The 15,120-nt window shown below is 31.4% G+C and overlaps 1 protein-coding gene across 1 annotated transcript in view; it reads left to right on the top strand.

Annotated features, from left to right (window-relative positions):
* Positions 1–387: 387 nt before the first annotated feature.
* LOC125049346 (ras-related protein Rac1) overlaps positions 388–15,120 on the top strand; it is a 31,858-nt gene continuing 17,125 nt past the window's right edge. Inside the window, exon 1 of the mRNA XM_047648521.1 lies at positions 388–707. Within this exon, the coding sequence (XP_047504477.1) occupies positions 673–707 (35 nt within the window). The 5' untranslated portion in view covers positions 388–672. The remainder of the gene's footprint in view (positions 708–15,120) is intronic.

Below are 15,120 nucleotides of genomic sequence, written 5' to 3'. Positions count from 1 at the left end.
CTGACGCTATAACTCCAGAACGCACGAACCGATTTCCACGGTTTTGCATTCGTTGGAAAGGTCTCGGGCTCCGTGAGGTTTATAGCAAAGAAAATTCAGGAAAATTTTCAACAGAAAAGCGGGATCACCAAACGAAATGTTACATAAAACGAAGCCATCTGGTGGCGAAACGGAGTTCGCCGAGTTTGCTAGTAAAAATATAACTTTTGAAGCAAGAGTAAGTATGTATTAAGAATCAAATAAAAATATTTATCAAAAACAAATTAAATCAAATAATATAATAACAAAAACGTAAAAGTAATAGACAAGATTCTATAACGTATTTTGTGTTGGCAACTCTGTTAAGTCAATGGAATTGAAGAAAACTGTCAAAATCATGTCAAAAATCAAAATGGTCATCGCGTAATCGTCCAGCCGTTCGCCATCGAATCGGTAAATCTGTTGCTGGCTAGTGTGACTCACTGAGTCTTTCATTTTGTAAAATAGGAATATGGTAGATAAATTTTTCTCTAAGTATTTTACTTCATTAACCGTGTTTTGACGTTACGTGTCATGTGTTAATAGCAACTAAAAGCAATAGTGTAGTGTTAACGAATTGAAGATTGTCCTGAAGCGTACGGTGTGTGATTGATATCGTGTTGTTTTATTAGTACAACGGATTTTTAAACAGAGATGCAGGCGATCAAGTGTGTTGTAGTTGGTGATGGGTACGTATAACTAAATTACTAATCTGCTTTGTTATAAAAAGCTTGATTATTGTAACTGACGTCATGTTTATTCAAATCCGCCGTGTGCAGCGACGTTTAAAGGAATTGTTCACGATAACACGTTCGGACGTTTCTGTATTTCTCCATATTATGATGTTATTTATTTTTGATTATTGCATAATGCATGCTGTTTTAAATTTTATTTACATTGTTTTTAATATTAAGATTTTCAAAATCGATCTATTGAAAATCTGTATTTATCAACGAGAAAATATTACTTAAATAAGTTGTTATCGTTCAATGCATATCAAATGCATCTTATCATATAGATAACCGACGACTGATTGTCATAATTTATAAAAATTCTGTAAAATTTATATGTTATAATTCTCCTTACAGATGCTAACTTCACACATTATCACAATATATGTCAAATTATAAACCTTCTTTTGTAAGATATATGTTCAGTACTGAATGATTTGGATTTGTTTTCAAATATCAACATGCCATATATTAACATTTAGATATACATAAACACATTAGGGAATTGTAGTTTGTGGGATGGTGTTTGATCCAGTTGTGGCCAAGTTTCAGACATTATTTATTGAGACTGATTTTTCAAAAGATTTATAAAAATAAAATCCCATTTTTTGCTTGATGAGTGGAGTAAATTAATATTAATGACTCATACACATGTTTTCAAGGTTCGCATTTCAATTTTAGGACAATATTAGTTACTTCCTTTACATATTAAATGTCTTAAATATACATTATATATGTCATATATATATATATGCAGTTTGTTTATTGATTATTTTAACTTAAGGTTATAGATTTTTAGTAGAATGATTAAATAGGTTTAATAAGTGTTATAGCTGATATATTACTATGCCTTTACAGTTATCATTTGAACAGTCTAAACGCTTATTATATTCTGTTAATTACTTTGTCTTGTTACATGGAGCACAGTGTAATAAAAAATAGAAATGTTTCTGGTATGTCTACTATATTTAATTCAAAATGAACTAGGCACCTTCAAATTATTAATTAAAACTTATGTTTCTTTCAAATGGCCTAATTTTTAAAGAAATTGGTAATTTTTAATATATAAAATAAGCCAGATATAAAAAAAAATGGCAAAACCTGCCTATATTGGAATTGATTAATCCAGTGTGCTTTCAACACATTTACCTCAAGGGCTAACAGACATTCATCAGAAATTCCACAGTAATATTGATATATATTAGTACTTAGAATGTGAAATAATAGAAAGAGATACAAAGTTAAGATAAGTAAGTGAAAAAATTATTTTATGTTGTAATAGTTTAAAATGTGTGAAATTAATAGTCGGTAGAAGTAATTGATTTACATGCTGAGAGCATGTGGGAGCCATAAACAATGTTGTAATAAAAGTTATTTCTGTGGAACAGTAGTAGTACAAGGTTGTCTGTAAATATTTTTAGGTTTAATAATTTTCTTTCAAGATCGCATTGAATAGTTCTTTATTAATTTGTTGTGAAGTATGTGGGTAGCGTTTAAAATTAAAATGTCATAAATATGAAATACTTATTTCAAATTTCATACTTTGTGTAATATTTTGTAATACCACATTCAAGTTTTTACTTAACTTTCCCACAACATTTAAATGTTTATAAACCTAAAGCAATGTTTATAAAATGAATAACATTTATTTAAAAGTATGTAACTTTTTTTTGTAAACATTTACAAAATCAATAACTTTTTTCATAACATTAAGACATGTCAGTTACCTCATTATTATTGTTTTAACTGTACGAGTAAGTGCTAATTGTGTCAAAAACCACCATTGGTTCACATCCCCAATTTGAGAGTCACACAAGCTAATATATACAATGCAATTGAAAATCTTAATGTACCTTATTACAATACTTGTTTTCTTATGATTGTCATAATGTAAGCAGATTGGTGATAGAAATCAATTTAAGTGGCTAAATGTTCACCAAACAGAGAGAAGACTAGTATTGACATAGATCTTAATGCATAGAAAGTAACATGCGAAAGTGTCCTATAAACTACTTACTGATTAGCTAGTGAGACTTACCACTTAGCAATGGACCAAACTGGTTTTTTAACATCCACACACCATTGATATTTTAATTTAATATATGAAGATGATTATGAAGGAATTATTTAAAGAACTATTCAGATCACATTAACATGCATTTGATTTGTAATGAACAGAGTCAAAAATCACATTAATTTATGTAATTTTCCAACTACTGGCTTAGGTAAACAATAATCATAATTTGTCTTAAATTTTTTAATTGGAAGTTTTATTCTTATAATCTTTATATGAATCACCTACTGAAACAGATGTGGAAATCTCAAGCCTATAAAGAATTCTAGCAACACTGATTTGACAATTTTGATTAGTAGTGATATACCTCGTTATGCATTGTGTGCTGACATAAATTTAAATACATATTATCACAAAATAAATTCAAGATTATAGAAAGTGTTTAGTAACAGAAAGTAGTATCACCTATTTTATGTGCAAATTAATGGGCAAGATTATAGAAAACAACTTTTTATGACTGAAGGAAAGTTGATTTTGTTTTAATAAGTCAACATGCTTATTTTAAGTGTCTATCTAAAATATGAAATCGTAATTTGTTTCTTCCTATATTTACTTTTTTTGTATGGAATAATGCAACATTTCACAATGCAAAGTGCCCTCTGAGCCCTATGATGACTGGCATTGATTGGGAACAATTTCGCCACCCAGAAGTCACCTTCCCCTATTAGCATTCAATCACGTGCCCACAGACCCGTATCAGTCGAGTCGTGACATTCGTCTTGTTTTCCCACGTCTATGGGTGCTAAATTGGGTTGTGCATTTTGGGGTTAATTATAGAAATCATGGTTCGCAAAAGTTTGAGGTTTAACACATAATATTGACCAACCAATATATAAAAAATAACAAGAAATGACACCTAAATGTGCGTATTATTTTGTACTAGGGGGGAATATAAGAAAAATTACCTTAAAAAACTAGTTGCTGTTGTGAAACGAAACTATATTTTACAATTGATGATATAATCATATGTTATGTTTATAAAACACGCGGCAGGTTTATTGCTTAGTGGCTTAGGAGGTCATAATATAATCTTAATGCGATCTTAACTTTTAACTATTTCTCATAACCAGTAAACAGTCAATGTACTCAAGTGACGTACACCCAGACAAGCCCGGTTGTCTGAAAGGGGATTTGATATGTAATCACATTAGTGTACAATACTAAGCGAATTAAGGTGAAGTATATGCCCAATATATATTTAACACTGGCTTACGTTGTGTAAGCTTTATTAAATTGGAAATCGGCTTTAGACGTATTTGCCTTATTAACTGCTTGAAAAAATCTAATAAATAAATAAATAAATAAATAACTTGAAAAAATCTAATTGTCATATCTTACTAATCTTTTTATGTTTTCTTACAAAACTGGAATTATAATAGTGAAATCATTATTTTTATCTAAGTCAAAATAATTACACAAATAGTCTTTGTGCAGAAATCAACACACAGTGTATCTGGCGTAACCACCATAGGTTAATTGTCTAGGGTTTGAATTTCAGAAAAAAACTCTGTTATTCATGAAAAATTTGACAGATCATACAAACTAAGACTGATTTTACTTTCATTCTAGGCTAATGTTAACCATTCAACTTTGTTCTCTGGAACAAGTATTAAACGTACGTAAGACTAAACACACAACCATAAACTTTGATTTGCATTCTAAACTAGAAATTAAATTTCTCTTGCGTTGAAAATACTATAAATACCGATGACGAAACACTAATCTTTGATCTGATTAAGTAACTCATACGTTCCCCTTTTGGCCTGACGGTTTTAATTGGTGCAACTATAACAAACGAACGGGGAAGTATCGTCCTAAATTGGTGGTTCAAAAGTTTGCTATCCTTTACTATAGGATAATGCACTAGCGCGCGCCGAGTATTACAGGTCACACGTCTTGTGTACACGTAAACATTACAACTCAAAAGAAATTATTGATATGATTGATTTTTGTAGTAAAAATTTTAATCAGGTATTGAAGAACAGTCAATACATATTTTTTTATACAAATTAATGCCTCTAGAAAAAGGCTGATATAAGAAAATATTATTATTCCTGAATGATGCAACACAGCTTGAATTTTTAAAACCGAGAGGACAATAATCGTAAAACCAGTTGATCCTTTCCCCTTAAATGCCCTTTATTCCAAGCATTGTATGTAATGTGTAATTGGAGTTCTCTTATAACTGGTTGTGCTTTGCGTACATTCTTCTGACCGGTTCCAAGGGTTCTTGACAAGGTCATACATGCATAATAGACTAGATTTCTTGGATGTTGCTTCGTTTCTATGTATTCAGAAAGTCACCTTTTACCCTAGTAACCTTTTTAATTGCTTACGCTAAGGCATACTTAATGATACATCAAAAAAACGCTGGAAATGTATGACTTTTTATTTCTAAGCCTTTTAGAAGTAATTAACAAGAATTTGTATTTATTAAAACATCTATACATACTTAAATCTCGATCGAACAAACGTGGCGCGTTAATAATATTTTTATAGCAAATCCTCACTGGCATTATAACAAACGTTCTAGTAGCACTAATTATAGAATTGCACTAATTTTCAAACCGCGCTTTGAGCCTACCATAAAGATGATGGACCATAAAGGTACCAGCGAGCGTAAAACGGGTTTTGGGAACGCTCAGACATTTGCAGAGAGCATTATGCTGAGTGTGTTGCATTATCCAGGACTTTTTACGGGCTTCAATTTCCGACCGTTTTGCATGTCATTACCATTCGCCATTATGACGAGTGACGAGTTGTATTTGGGTCAATGTTTTGAGTGACGTATCAACGTTTCAACTTTTATCGTTGTACGATCGCATCGCTTATCCTGATTATTATTTCGCATACGATATGAATTTTTTTGCGAACTGTTATTTTAGTAGGAAGTCTCATTTAGTTGTGCTTTCAACCGTAGGGATATATTCTTAGCAATTTAGTATAGTTTGTAAGTATTTGATATATTATAATGAAGTTTTTTCATCGCTTAACAATAAAAAGCATGTAACGCATGTAAAGAATTCTATCTATGCAATCTTTTTATGCAATAAATGTAATAAATTCGCATTTATTTATATCAGAGTTTTAATTTAAATGTTTTGATCGATCGCATGTTACTTTGTCTTCGTTTCCGATTAAACTAGCGAAACATTATTAATTAAGTTCTATTCATAAACTTATAATAATTTAACCCAATTAAACGTTGCAGTTAACTTCCGAGTATTTAACCAAGTTTTTTCGCTAAAAATAAACTCAAAGGGCCCTCCAGGCAATGTAGCGAGTAATAACTATTCTGCCCCAGTTCCTGGAGCGTAGTGGTAGCTCGCCTGACCCGATTTTGCACAATGCGAGGATTGAGACGTGTATCCTGGTTGCGGATGTAGATTGTATGCATCTTAAGTAACGTACAATGCTACAATGTACATGCAATCTTCGGCTTTATAGTTATGCTATCCTTTACCATCTCTAATACTAGCTACCTCCAGATTTTATTCTGTTTGTTTTTCATATTTATTTAAACAGTTTTCACTCACAGAAGTTATATTGCGCTGTTTTTAAATAAAGTGGTAAATTATAATTTATGTTAGCCACTAATTAAAAATAAACGTGTAGTAAAAAACCCGAATGCTCGATAAATACCCGATTATCTTATCAACAGTTTCAACGAATTTAGCCTCGATATTGTTCGGAAGCGTTTAATTCAAAGTAAAATCGCAAACTCTCATTGAAAAATTCCTCAGCGAGGAAATTGAGTTAACACCGGAATAGCTCGATTAGCGGGCCGAAGAACCTACTGGGTTCGCCTTTCATATACATATTATTAATGGAAGTATCTAGATGAATTTCTTTTAGTATAGTTTCTTTATAGGGTATTTAGTTATTCGAATGTTCTTACGACGAATGTATAATACGTGTTTATTATTTTAGCAAGTATATACTAAAATAAACTTTACAATTACATACTGGGATCGATTTATAATTTAACATTTTATTTTACTCAAAAAGTATTAATTATAGTGTTCTAATCTTGTAATGTTTTTATGTAATACGTGTTGCACCGAATGTCAGTTTAAAAATGTATGTTCTGGTTGACAGCATCATCAACTTTCGCCTTGAATTTCGAGAAATAGTCGCGAAATTTTTCAACTTGTCGGTTCATTACCGTGTCGGTTTCCCAAAAGTTTTTTACTTATCTACCCCTAAGAATCAAATCCAATTAAGGTGATTCTAGCGGTATTCAACGAATTAAGCGAGTCTATTTACAAATGTTTTTTTTTTGTAGAAAAAATTTATATTTAATACTCGTAGCAAAAGGCTAGTAATATTCAAGAAATACGGTGCGCGGTAGATAATGCTACCAACATTATATGCATGTTATCACTATCTCCGTGGTAATTGCCTTATCGTGTTACTACACCCTTATCTTAGCTTTTTAAACTAGCTTAAGCTTAATTTATGTAAGTTACGTTATACTAGGGTGAAAAGGCCTTCCTTTTCAAAGATAAATTGGGCTTATTTTGTTAATTGAAATGAAGGGGTTTAAAGGATTTAGTGGGTTTAATGTTTTATAAAATAAAACTAAAGGAGTTATATATAGCACATTTAATATAAAAAATATCAATCAGAACTTTAATAATGTAATAAAAAACTAAAATAATGTTATCAAATCCTTATCAACAGTTTTAACAATTTGACAGTAAACTACCTACTTAAAAAATGTTATTGTAATAATTAATATGATATTTTTAATTAATAGTGGAGTTTTAAAGTGACAGCCACAAATGATCGTTTATTTAAAGTGTTTTAGTTATTTAAATAAGAAATGATTTATCTGCATAATAGAAGTAAAATTTTATTCAGTAGCGAGTAACTACTAAATGTATGTTACCATCGCTTTACGACAAAGCTTTCTGCTGATTATGCTTTTATCCTGTTCACATCGAGAGGTACTGTTATACGTTCACGGTACTCGAATGTAATATTGGGATTCAGGTAATACAGCTCTGATGTGAATATTCGATGTCATCACATATATTGAGATCCATTAATTCCCTGTTGGGTAGAGTTTTCTCGCCTGTTTCACTTATAATTTCTTTCACTGAATTCGTGAACGGGTGATATTTACTGATATGCCACATTTTGTTGATAAATAGAAATCAATCTTATGTATTGTTCACTATTTTGTGGTCCACAAATGTATTGGGTTCTCATGATCAATATAATTGACGAGACCTTAAACAAACAGTACTTAGGTATAAGATTAAGATTAGGAAAACTTAAGATACTATTGAATTGTATCTTAATTAATTCTTATTTATGTTTATTATTATAGTTTCTGTTCTGAAAGCAAAGGTTTTTGAGGATTGAAAACAGTATAATCGAACGAAGCATAGTAGTGTACTAACAGTAAATATATTTTAATTATTAACACTTTGTTACATTATATATTTAATACATTTAGATAACACAAATTGTTTAGGAGGCCTAATAAGGAAAAAAAGTCAGATAACAATGTAGACTTATAAAATAGCAAAACCAAAGTTAATTATAAAAATAAATCAAATACTATACTCGTGTCATGTTGCTATGTTCAAAAATACAGAAAAATTATATTTACAAAAAAAAATATAATTACAAAATTCACGATTCAACAGATGGAAAGGTATATGTATGGTTAAGAGGCTAATATATAAACATATAGAAAACATTTAGAGTGGTAGCTAATCAATCGTATTTAATTGGGGAGCGTATTCTTTATGGCGGAGATCCTAAAATCTTGCCTACGAAGGTTGAGCTGTGAGATGGAATTTCCAAAATACATCTATCAGATGAGCGAATATATAAGTAAAGAATTTAAACTCATTTTAAGAAAGGTGTGCGTTTTGTGACTGAAAAGGATAGTGGGGCAGCTCTGAGAAGTATAGTAAAATTCAGTATGAACTTCCAGAATATCATAACTGACCAAAATAATATTTTAACATATCTTGCAACTAGTTTAAGCATCGTAAACCATTATATCGTTTAGGGTGCAACCATACGGAATTCCGGAAAGCCGTGGTTAAAGTCGCGGTTAACGTTTAACGGTTATGTTGCTTCTTAGATTTGTCTTCATACATTGTTTGGAGCAGAGTTTTAATAGTAATACTAATAACTGGCCAGTATTTTTCGAGAGTTAAGGGAGTTGTTAGCTGGGTAAAACATATTTTGAACTGGAAATTAGTGTGACCTAGTTTGTCTTTTGAAACATAAATTGGGTATTGAAACTTTTATTTTAATATTTGTCATAATAATCCTTGGATCAATTAGGAAATTTCTGTGCTTTGGTTGCGATGCTGTTAGGAATTACCAATTTAATAATCATCAGTAACATCTGAATATCGGCTTTAATAATAGCATTTCTTGGCAATAAAATACAAATAAATGGAAAGAAAATGGGGTAAATACTTCTTGTATACAGTATACTATTTTCTGATTGGACACTAACGTTATTGCCACGACGTTATTACGGACGAGATATAAAATAAATCAATGGTGCTACAACCTTTTTAGGTCTGGGCCTCAGATTTCAAATCGGTGATCAGATGTCTACGCCTGACGCACGCCCTCGACTTTTTGGGTCTAAGGCAAGCCGATATCCTTACGATGTTTTCCTTCGCAGATAGATATTAAGTCCATTGCTGCACAGCCGGGAATCGAACCTACGACCTCAGGGATGAGAGTCGCACGCTGAAGCCACTAGGCCAACACTGCTCTCTAGCGGTATATGAACCTTACTAAAAAGATTAAAATGCATCTTAGTAACCTCCGTAAAAGTCAATACAGGTTATTGTTAAGCGAAACAATATCCATCCCTTTATATTACGGCTAAGTAAACGATAAAATATGTAAGATATATTTTTTTAAAAGTAATCACATTTCTGTAAAACCTTTTTAATTATGTATAGTGATGTGATGTCATTAGTGTTGGTGAAGATTCATTGAATTGTATATCATTATACCTCAGCACGGATTCAATTAAAGCACACTTCCCCGAGTTGCCCTTCATATTATATTGCTTCTACCCTATCTAAGTACATACTTCATACATACCTACTTCTGGCCACAGTGGTTGACCGTAATATATTATAAATATGCATATACAGTCAAAACCGTTTATAGCGACATCGTTTACAACGACCTATCGGTTATTACAACCAGATTGTATGGTCCCGTCCGAATCCCTAGTAAACTATTCAGTAAACAAACCGCTTATAACAACATCGGATACAGCGACATATCGCTTACAACGACGAAATTTTATCGATATTCATCGGCTATAACGACCAACCGCTTCTTGTCTCAGCAAAACAAAACAATACAAACGATTTTAAATCTTATTTAAAAGCATTGAATGAATATTAGGCATATTATTACCTACGCACTTTCTCCCACCTCATCCGAACCTCTTCCCGGCCATTTGACTTGCATACTTTACACGTGTTTAGCTCACTAATTGACTGCGTGAGTAACAGTTTGATTTAAAAGTGTTGGTGTTGTTTTGACACTGCAATTGTGCATTTATGTGTTATCATGTCGCAAAAAAAGAGAAAAGTGTTTTCTATTGAATAAAAATCTCATGTCATATGGATAAAATGCAAAAAATATTTGAGACTGGGCTAAAAAAAAACAGATCAAAATGACTGATTACTTTTGTACCTAATTATTTCGTAATAAATATTTTTGTTTCTTTTTTGACTCCTTTACATATAACATACCATATTATAACCCATACCTACCTATTCTAGATAGATAACTATGTACATACATATGTACTGTACTTGTGTATATGACATTGCTTATAACGACTATCGGATATAACGTCGGCAACTATACGGTCCCTTCAATGTCGTTATAAACGGTTTTGACTGTATATATATTAATTTATTCTCATCAAATTCTTACTTGATGCAGTATTTTGCAATTAGAAATATTAATTTTTACCAGAATGTTCTCTAGTTAATCTGAATTCTTTGATGTTCAGGCGCGTGGCAATGCTCATCTGCCAATCAAGAAATGAGATCGCTATATTAATTTGTCAGCCATCAGAGAACTGTCTTAAATATCAATATCGAGATCTATAGTTTATGTTCTCTCACAATCCATATCATTATTAATGAATAATTGGATTTAAAAATGCATTTATGATGGAATTTATTATGAATAAAACATTCCAATGAATTTGCACAGAGGAAACAATTCTTCGGGCCTACTGAGATTGTCAATGTGCTGAACAGATGTTACCTTTCCTTGTTGTTTTGTATTAGAATGTTCTATAAACGAAATAAACTGTTTACTTTAGTTATATTAAGTTAAACAAAATATATGTAAGTTTGTGAGCCCATTATGTGGAACTATAATACGCCTGTTACAATTGTATTGGAGCAGCTATTAAAAGTTATAAAAAATATCCGGTACGCGTATCCGATTTAAAAAATCATCAAAAGTGCAAAATTGGACGGTTTTGTCCAACAATTGTTCATTATGATCGATCCGGAACAATGGGTTGTAAAAAATGTTGCCAACTCCAACAATCGTTTAGAAATCGATTGTTAAACGAAGAAATCGAGGATTCGCTAATTATTTTACGTTATGAACTTGTAATCTTTTTAATTTGCGTAATAATAATCAGATTCCGATTTTAGAACGGTATATAGTATATATATTTATTTATTTTATAAATATCTAAGCATTCAAGCAACAAAATGTTGTTATTAAATAAATGTGTGGTTAGTTACACAACTTGATCCAATCCGAAATATTAAATACATATATAGGATATGTCGGGCTACATTAGTTTTGTCGCTACAAACATTATAATTTATATATGTACATATATGTTAAATTATTGCGTTTACTACACTTACAAAGCTACAATTTTGCAATGATTTTAGTGATTCCAAAAACAATTCACAATGAATGATTATTCATAATTGTTAATTGGCAAGAGGTATCATATAAATGTTAATTACGTAATGGGTTGACCAAAAAGGTTATATCGGAACTAAATATAGACTATCGTAAATTAGTAACGTACTCGTGGTTATGGGAAATGTTGTATGACGTTCGTTCATTAGTCATATTTACGTTTTCTTGCCATGGCAATTCCTCGCATATAATACTACAGGGAACAGTTTTAACGTGATAGGTTTCACGTTGGTCTTATGCTATGGGAGAGGGAGAGTATCAAGCAACTAGGTGCATTTTCAATATTCTTTAGGTTTATAAGACAGTCCGTAGAGAGATTTTTTTATAATACATTACGATAAAGTGTCTAAGTGTTTAATATACGATATATCAAAATAATTATTTTCTTTTAGAAGATAGAGTGCACTAGTACACCTTGCCTTTAATTTTCATTAAAAGACGAGCAGACTGCAGTTATTTGTCTACTCCGCATTACAGAACTATTAGCTATTAGAGACTAGTCAACGTCTAACGACAATTTTCTTATTTGAAGGCTTGCTCTACTATATATCTAAGATCTTCTTACCAATATTCATAGGAATAGACTATTGGATTTATATATATAAGTGAGGCCGAGTTCATTGTTTCGTCGACTCAATTAAATTTGATAATAGAACAATAGAGTCAATTTACCTGCCATTTCTATTTGATTTGCAGGTACGGCATTTTCCGAAGGTCGTTGCTTCCATATGAATCGATTCTGTCTACTGTTTACGTTATGAAATCCCCAAGCCCTACACTTGTGTCGTATATAAAGTAAATGGAAAGCTTTAGTGTTATTGTTTTGATCGTGCCGAGTCAAGGTTTGCGAGGTTTTAGAATCTTTTAGTTAAAATTTCATTTGATATGAGTAACGTATTATATGCCCGTTAGATAACAACAAATACTAGACAAAGACAAAATGGCTTAGTGTATGTAGAAAGTCGACAGCTAAATTTGCATGAAAATGACAGTTCGTGTCGACAAATTTTTATACAAATTTAGTTTTCTTCTTTCTACATACCCGCCCTTTTTCGGGTTTGTACGCAAAGACTGATGTGGCTGGACTTAATACAAATGGTTGATCAGGTGAATCGTTCGATATGGTTTTCGCTAAAAATTCTTATATCAAATTAATATGTTTTGAATAATACGATATGAGGAAGTTCCGTACAAATGTATATCCTATTACATGGACATAAAAGACGGTTGAATTGTTCTTAGTAGCCTAATTCTAATCAATATTTGTATGAAGGTTAAACATTGATTATTTCGTTTTTAATCTGTTAGTGTTCATTATTTATAAAATATATCCTATAAAATATTTTTGTTGTTCTGGCAGAGTTGGGAGGAGACCTAAAAATAGTATCTAATGGGTGTAAGAATACATGGTTAGCCGAGTATAAAGTATGCGACGTTAATGTTTAAAGTTTTTACTACAATAAAGTATAATATGAGTGACTAATGGTTTGTTCCTACTATAAAATAACTTTATTGTAGAGGAACCCTTTACTGCCTCCTGTTTGTAATATTTTCCTTACACAAGCAGCCTGGGGGGTGAGACTGTAATGAGACCCAAGACAAAACGTTGCGTTCAATTGTGAACTAATGGACGTAATAACAACAAAGGACAAGAGATGCCGTTTGTTGACCAATCATAATCAAATGGAGTGCACGGGCGTTATTCGTTTTACATTCTCACCCCTCTGGGGAAGATGGAAAAACAGTGGAAAATATAAAAGCCGTCCTTCCATTAAATTTGGGGTCGACATTATCCTTTCCAGTATGGTACTCGTTTGGTCAATCTTCCTCCTTTAACCTTAACCTACATACAATATAGAATAACTTAACATTCGATATTTTTTCTATAAATAAGTACATATTTAAAATAGCTTTAAACCCAATTAACAGAGTTCAACGTACTTTCGGCTAACTACTTTATCCGATTACTGCTTTGGAACACTTAATTCCAATTTGCATCCTGAGAGAGCTTTGTCTTTTATGCTATAATTACCTTTGTTTCATATAATTTTCATACTACAGTTTAAATATAGCAAGACTAAATTATAACTGGTATTACTCACAAAATATTGAAGCAGGCAGTTGTTTATATTAAAAATGAATTAAAAATTATTCTTTTCTGTAATTTGTAAGAACAATTACATCACAGGTAGAAAGACGACAAAACAATTGAACATATATATATTACGGTATACACGGTGCGATGTATTTTTCGTAGATATTTTAAGAAAAGCGGAGTTTGAGTGTCCATTTGCGGCCGATTTACTGGTCATCGACAATAAAAACTATCGCATTTACAGTGAAACTTAAAACTTTGAAAATTCATATTTGAAATCGCGTTTTGTAAGTGAATTGAAGTCATACATGAGTCTCATTTACAATATTTATCCGATTAGTTAAAGAAATAACGGTTCCAGTGACATGTTTATTTTTTATTTCCACATTAAATACTTATTTGATTTATTGAAAACGATTTTAAAAGTACTTTAAAACATTTTAGTTGCCATAAGCGCAAAAGTTAGTCGTATTACAATGAGTACGTACAAATTCAGAGCTCTATACATTTTCTCATCTGTATTTGAATGTACATTTACTATGAAAAGCGGTGAGTAACTTGATGTATGTCAAGTAACCGGATGAGTTCTTTGTCTACCGCATGTAATCTCGACTATGAATCACAACAACTTGTAACAACTGATAGTATCAGAACAAGAACGCTTCCAGTTATTCGTTCTACGCGGAAGATGTGGCAATCAATTTCAGTAGATTAGCTTGTGCGTTCGTGGAATGTAAGGAGCTTTTTAGATAAAATTAAAAAAAAAATACATTTAGAACTGATATGGGTAAAAAAATAAAAATTAAAATTAAAGGACAATACAACATCTGTATGTCCTAAAGCCAAGGAAATTATATACAAAGATTCTTATCATGGATTCGTTTTTCCTTCGCAATTTGAGTGATCGTGATTAAAATGCTGAGTTTTCGAATTTAAATCTTAAGCGATATTTTTCTTGAATCAACAATTCAGATAAATCGTTCAATGATTGGTGACTCATCGTTTATCAAAGATTGAACTGACTGAGTCATGAAATTCTCATATTTTTATTACGCTCGGATCAATCTTACTTGTTGATGGAGTTGTGGGTCAATGAGTTATTTGACACGAATCGTTTGCAAGTACATTGTTGAATGTTATATAATTAATCGTTGTATGTATACCCAAAGTTTGACCAGTTGATACCAGAAATTGTTTGTAATTCTAAATAGAAACGTATAAAAAACCCAATGGCG

This window comes from Pieris napi, chromosome 5, assembly GCF_905475465.1.
Source record: "Pieris napi chromosome 5, ilPieNapi1.2, whole genome shotgun sequence".
Lineage (NCBI taxonomy): Eukaryota > Metazoa > Arthropoda > Insecta > Lepidoptera > Pieridae > Pieris > Pieris napi.
This window is presented reverse-complemented; position numbering and strand designations above follow the sequence as displayed.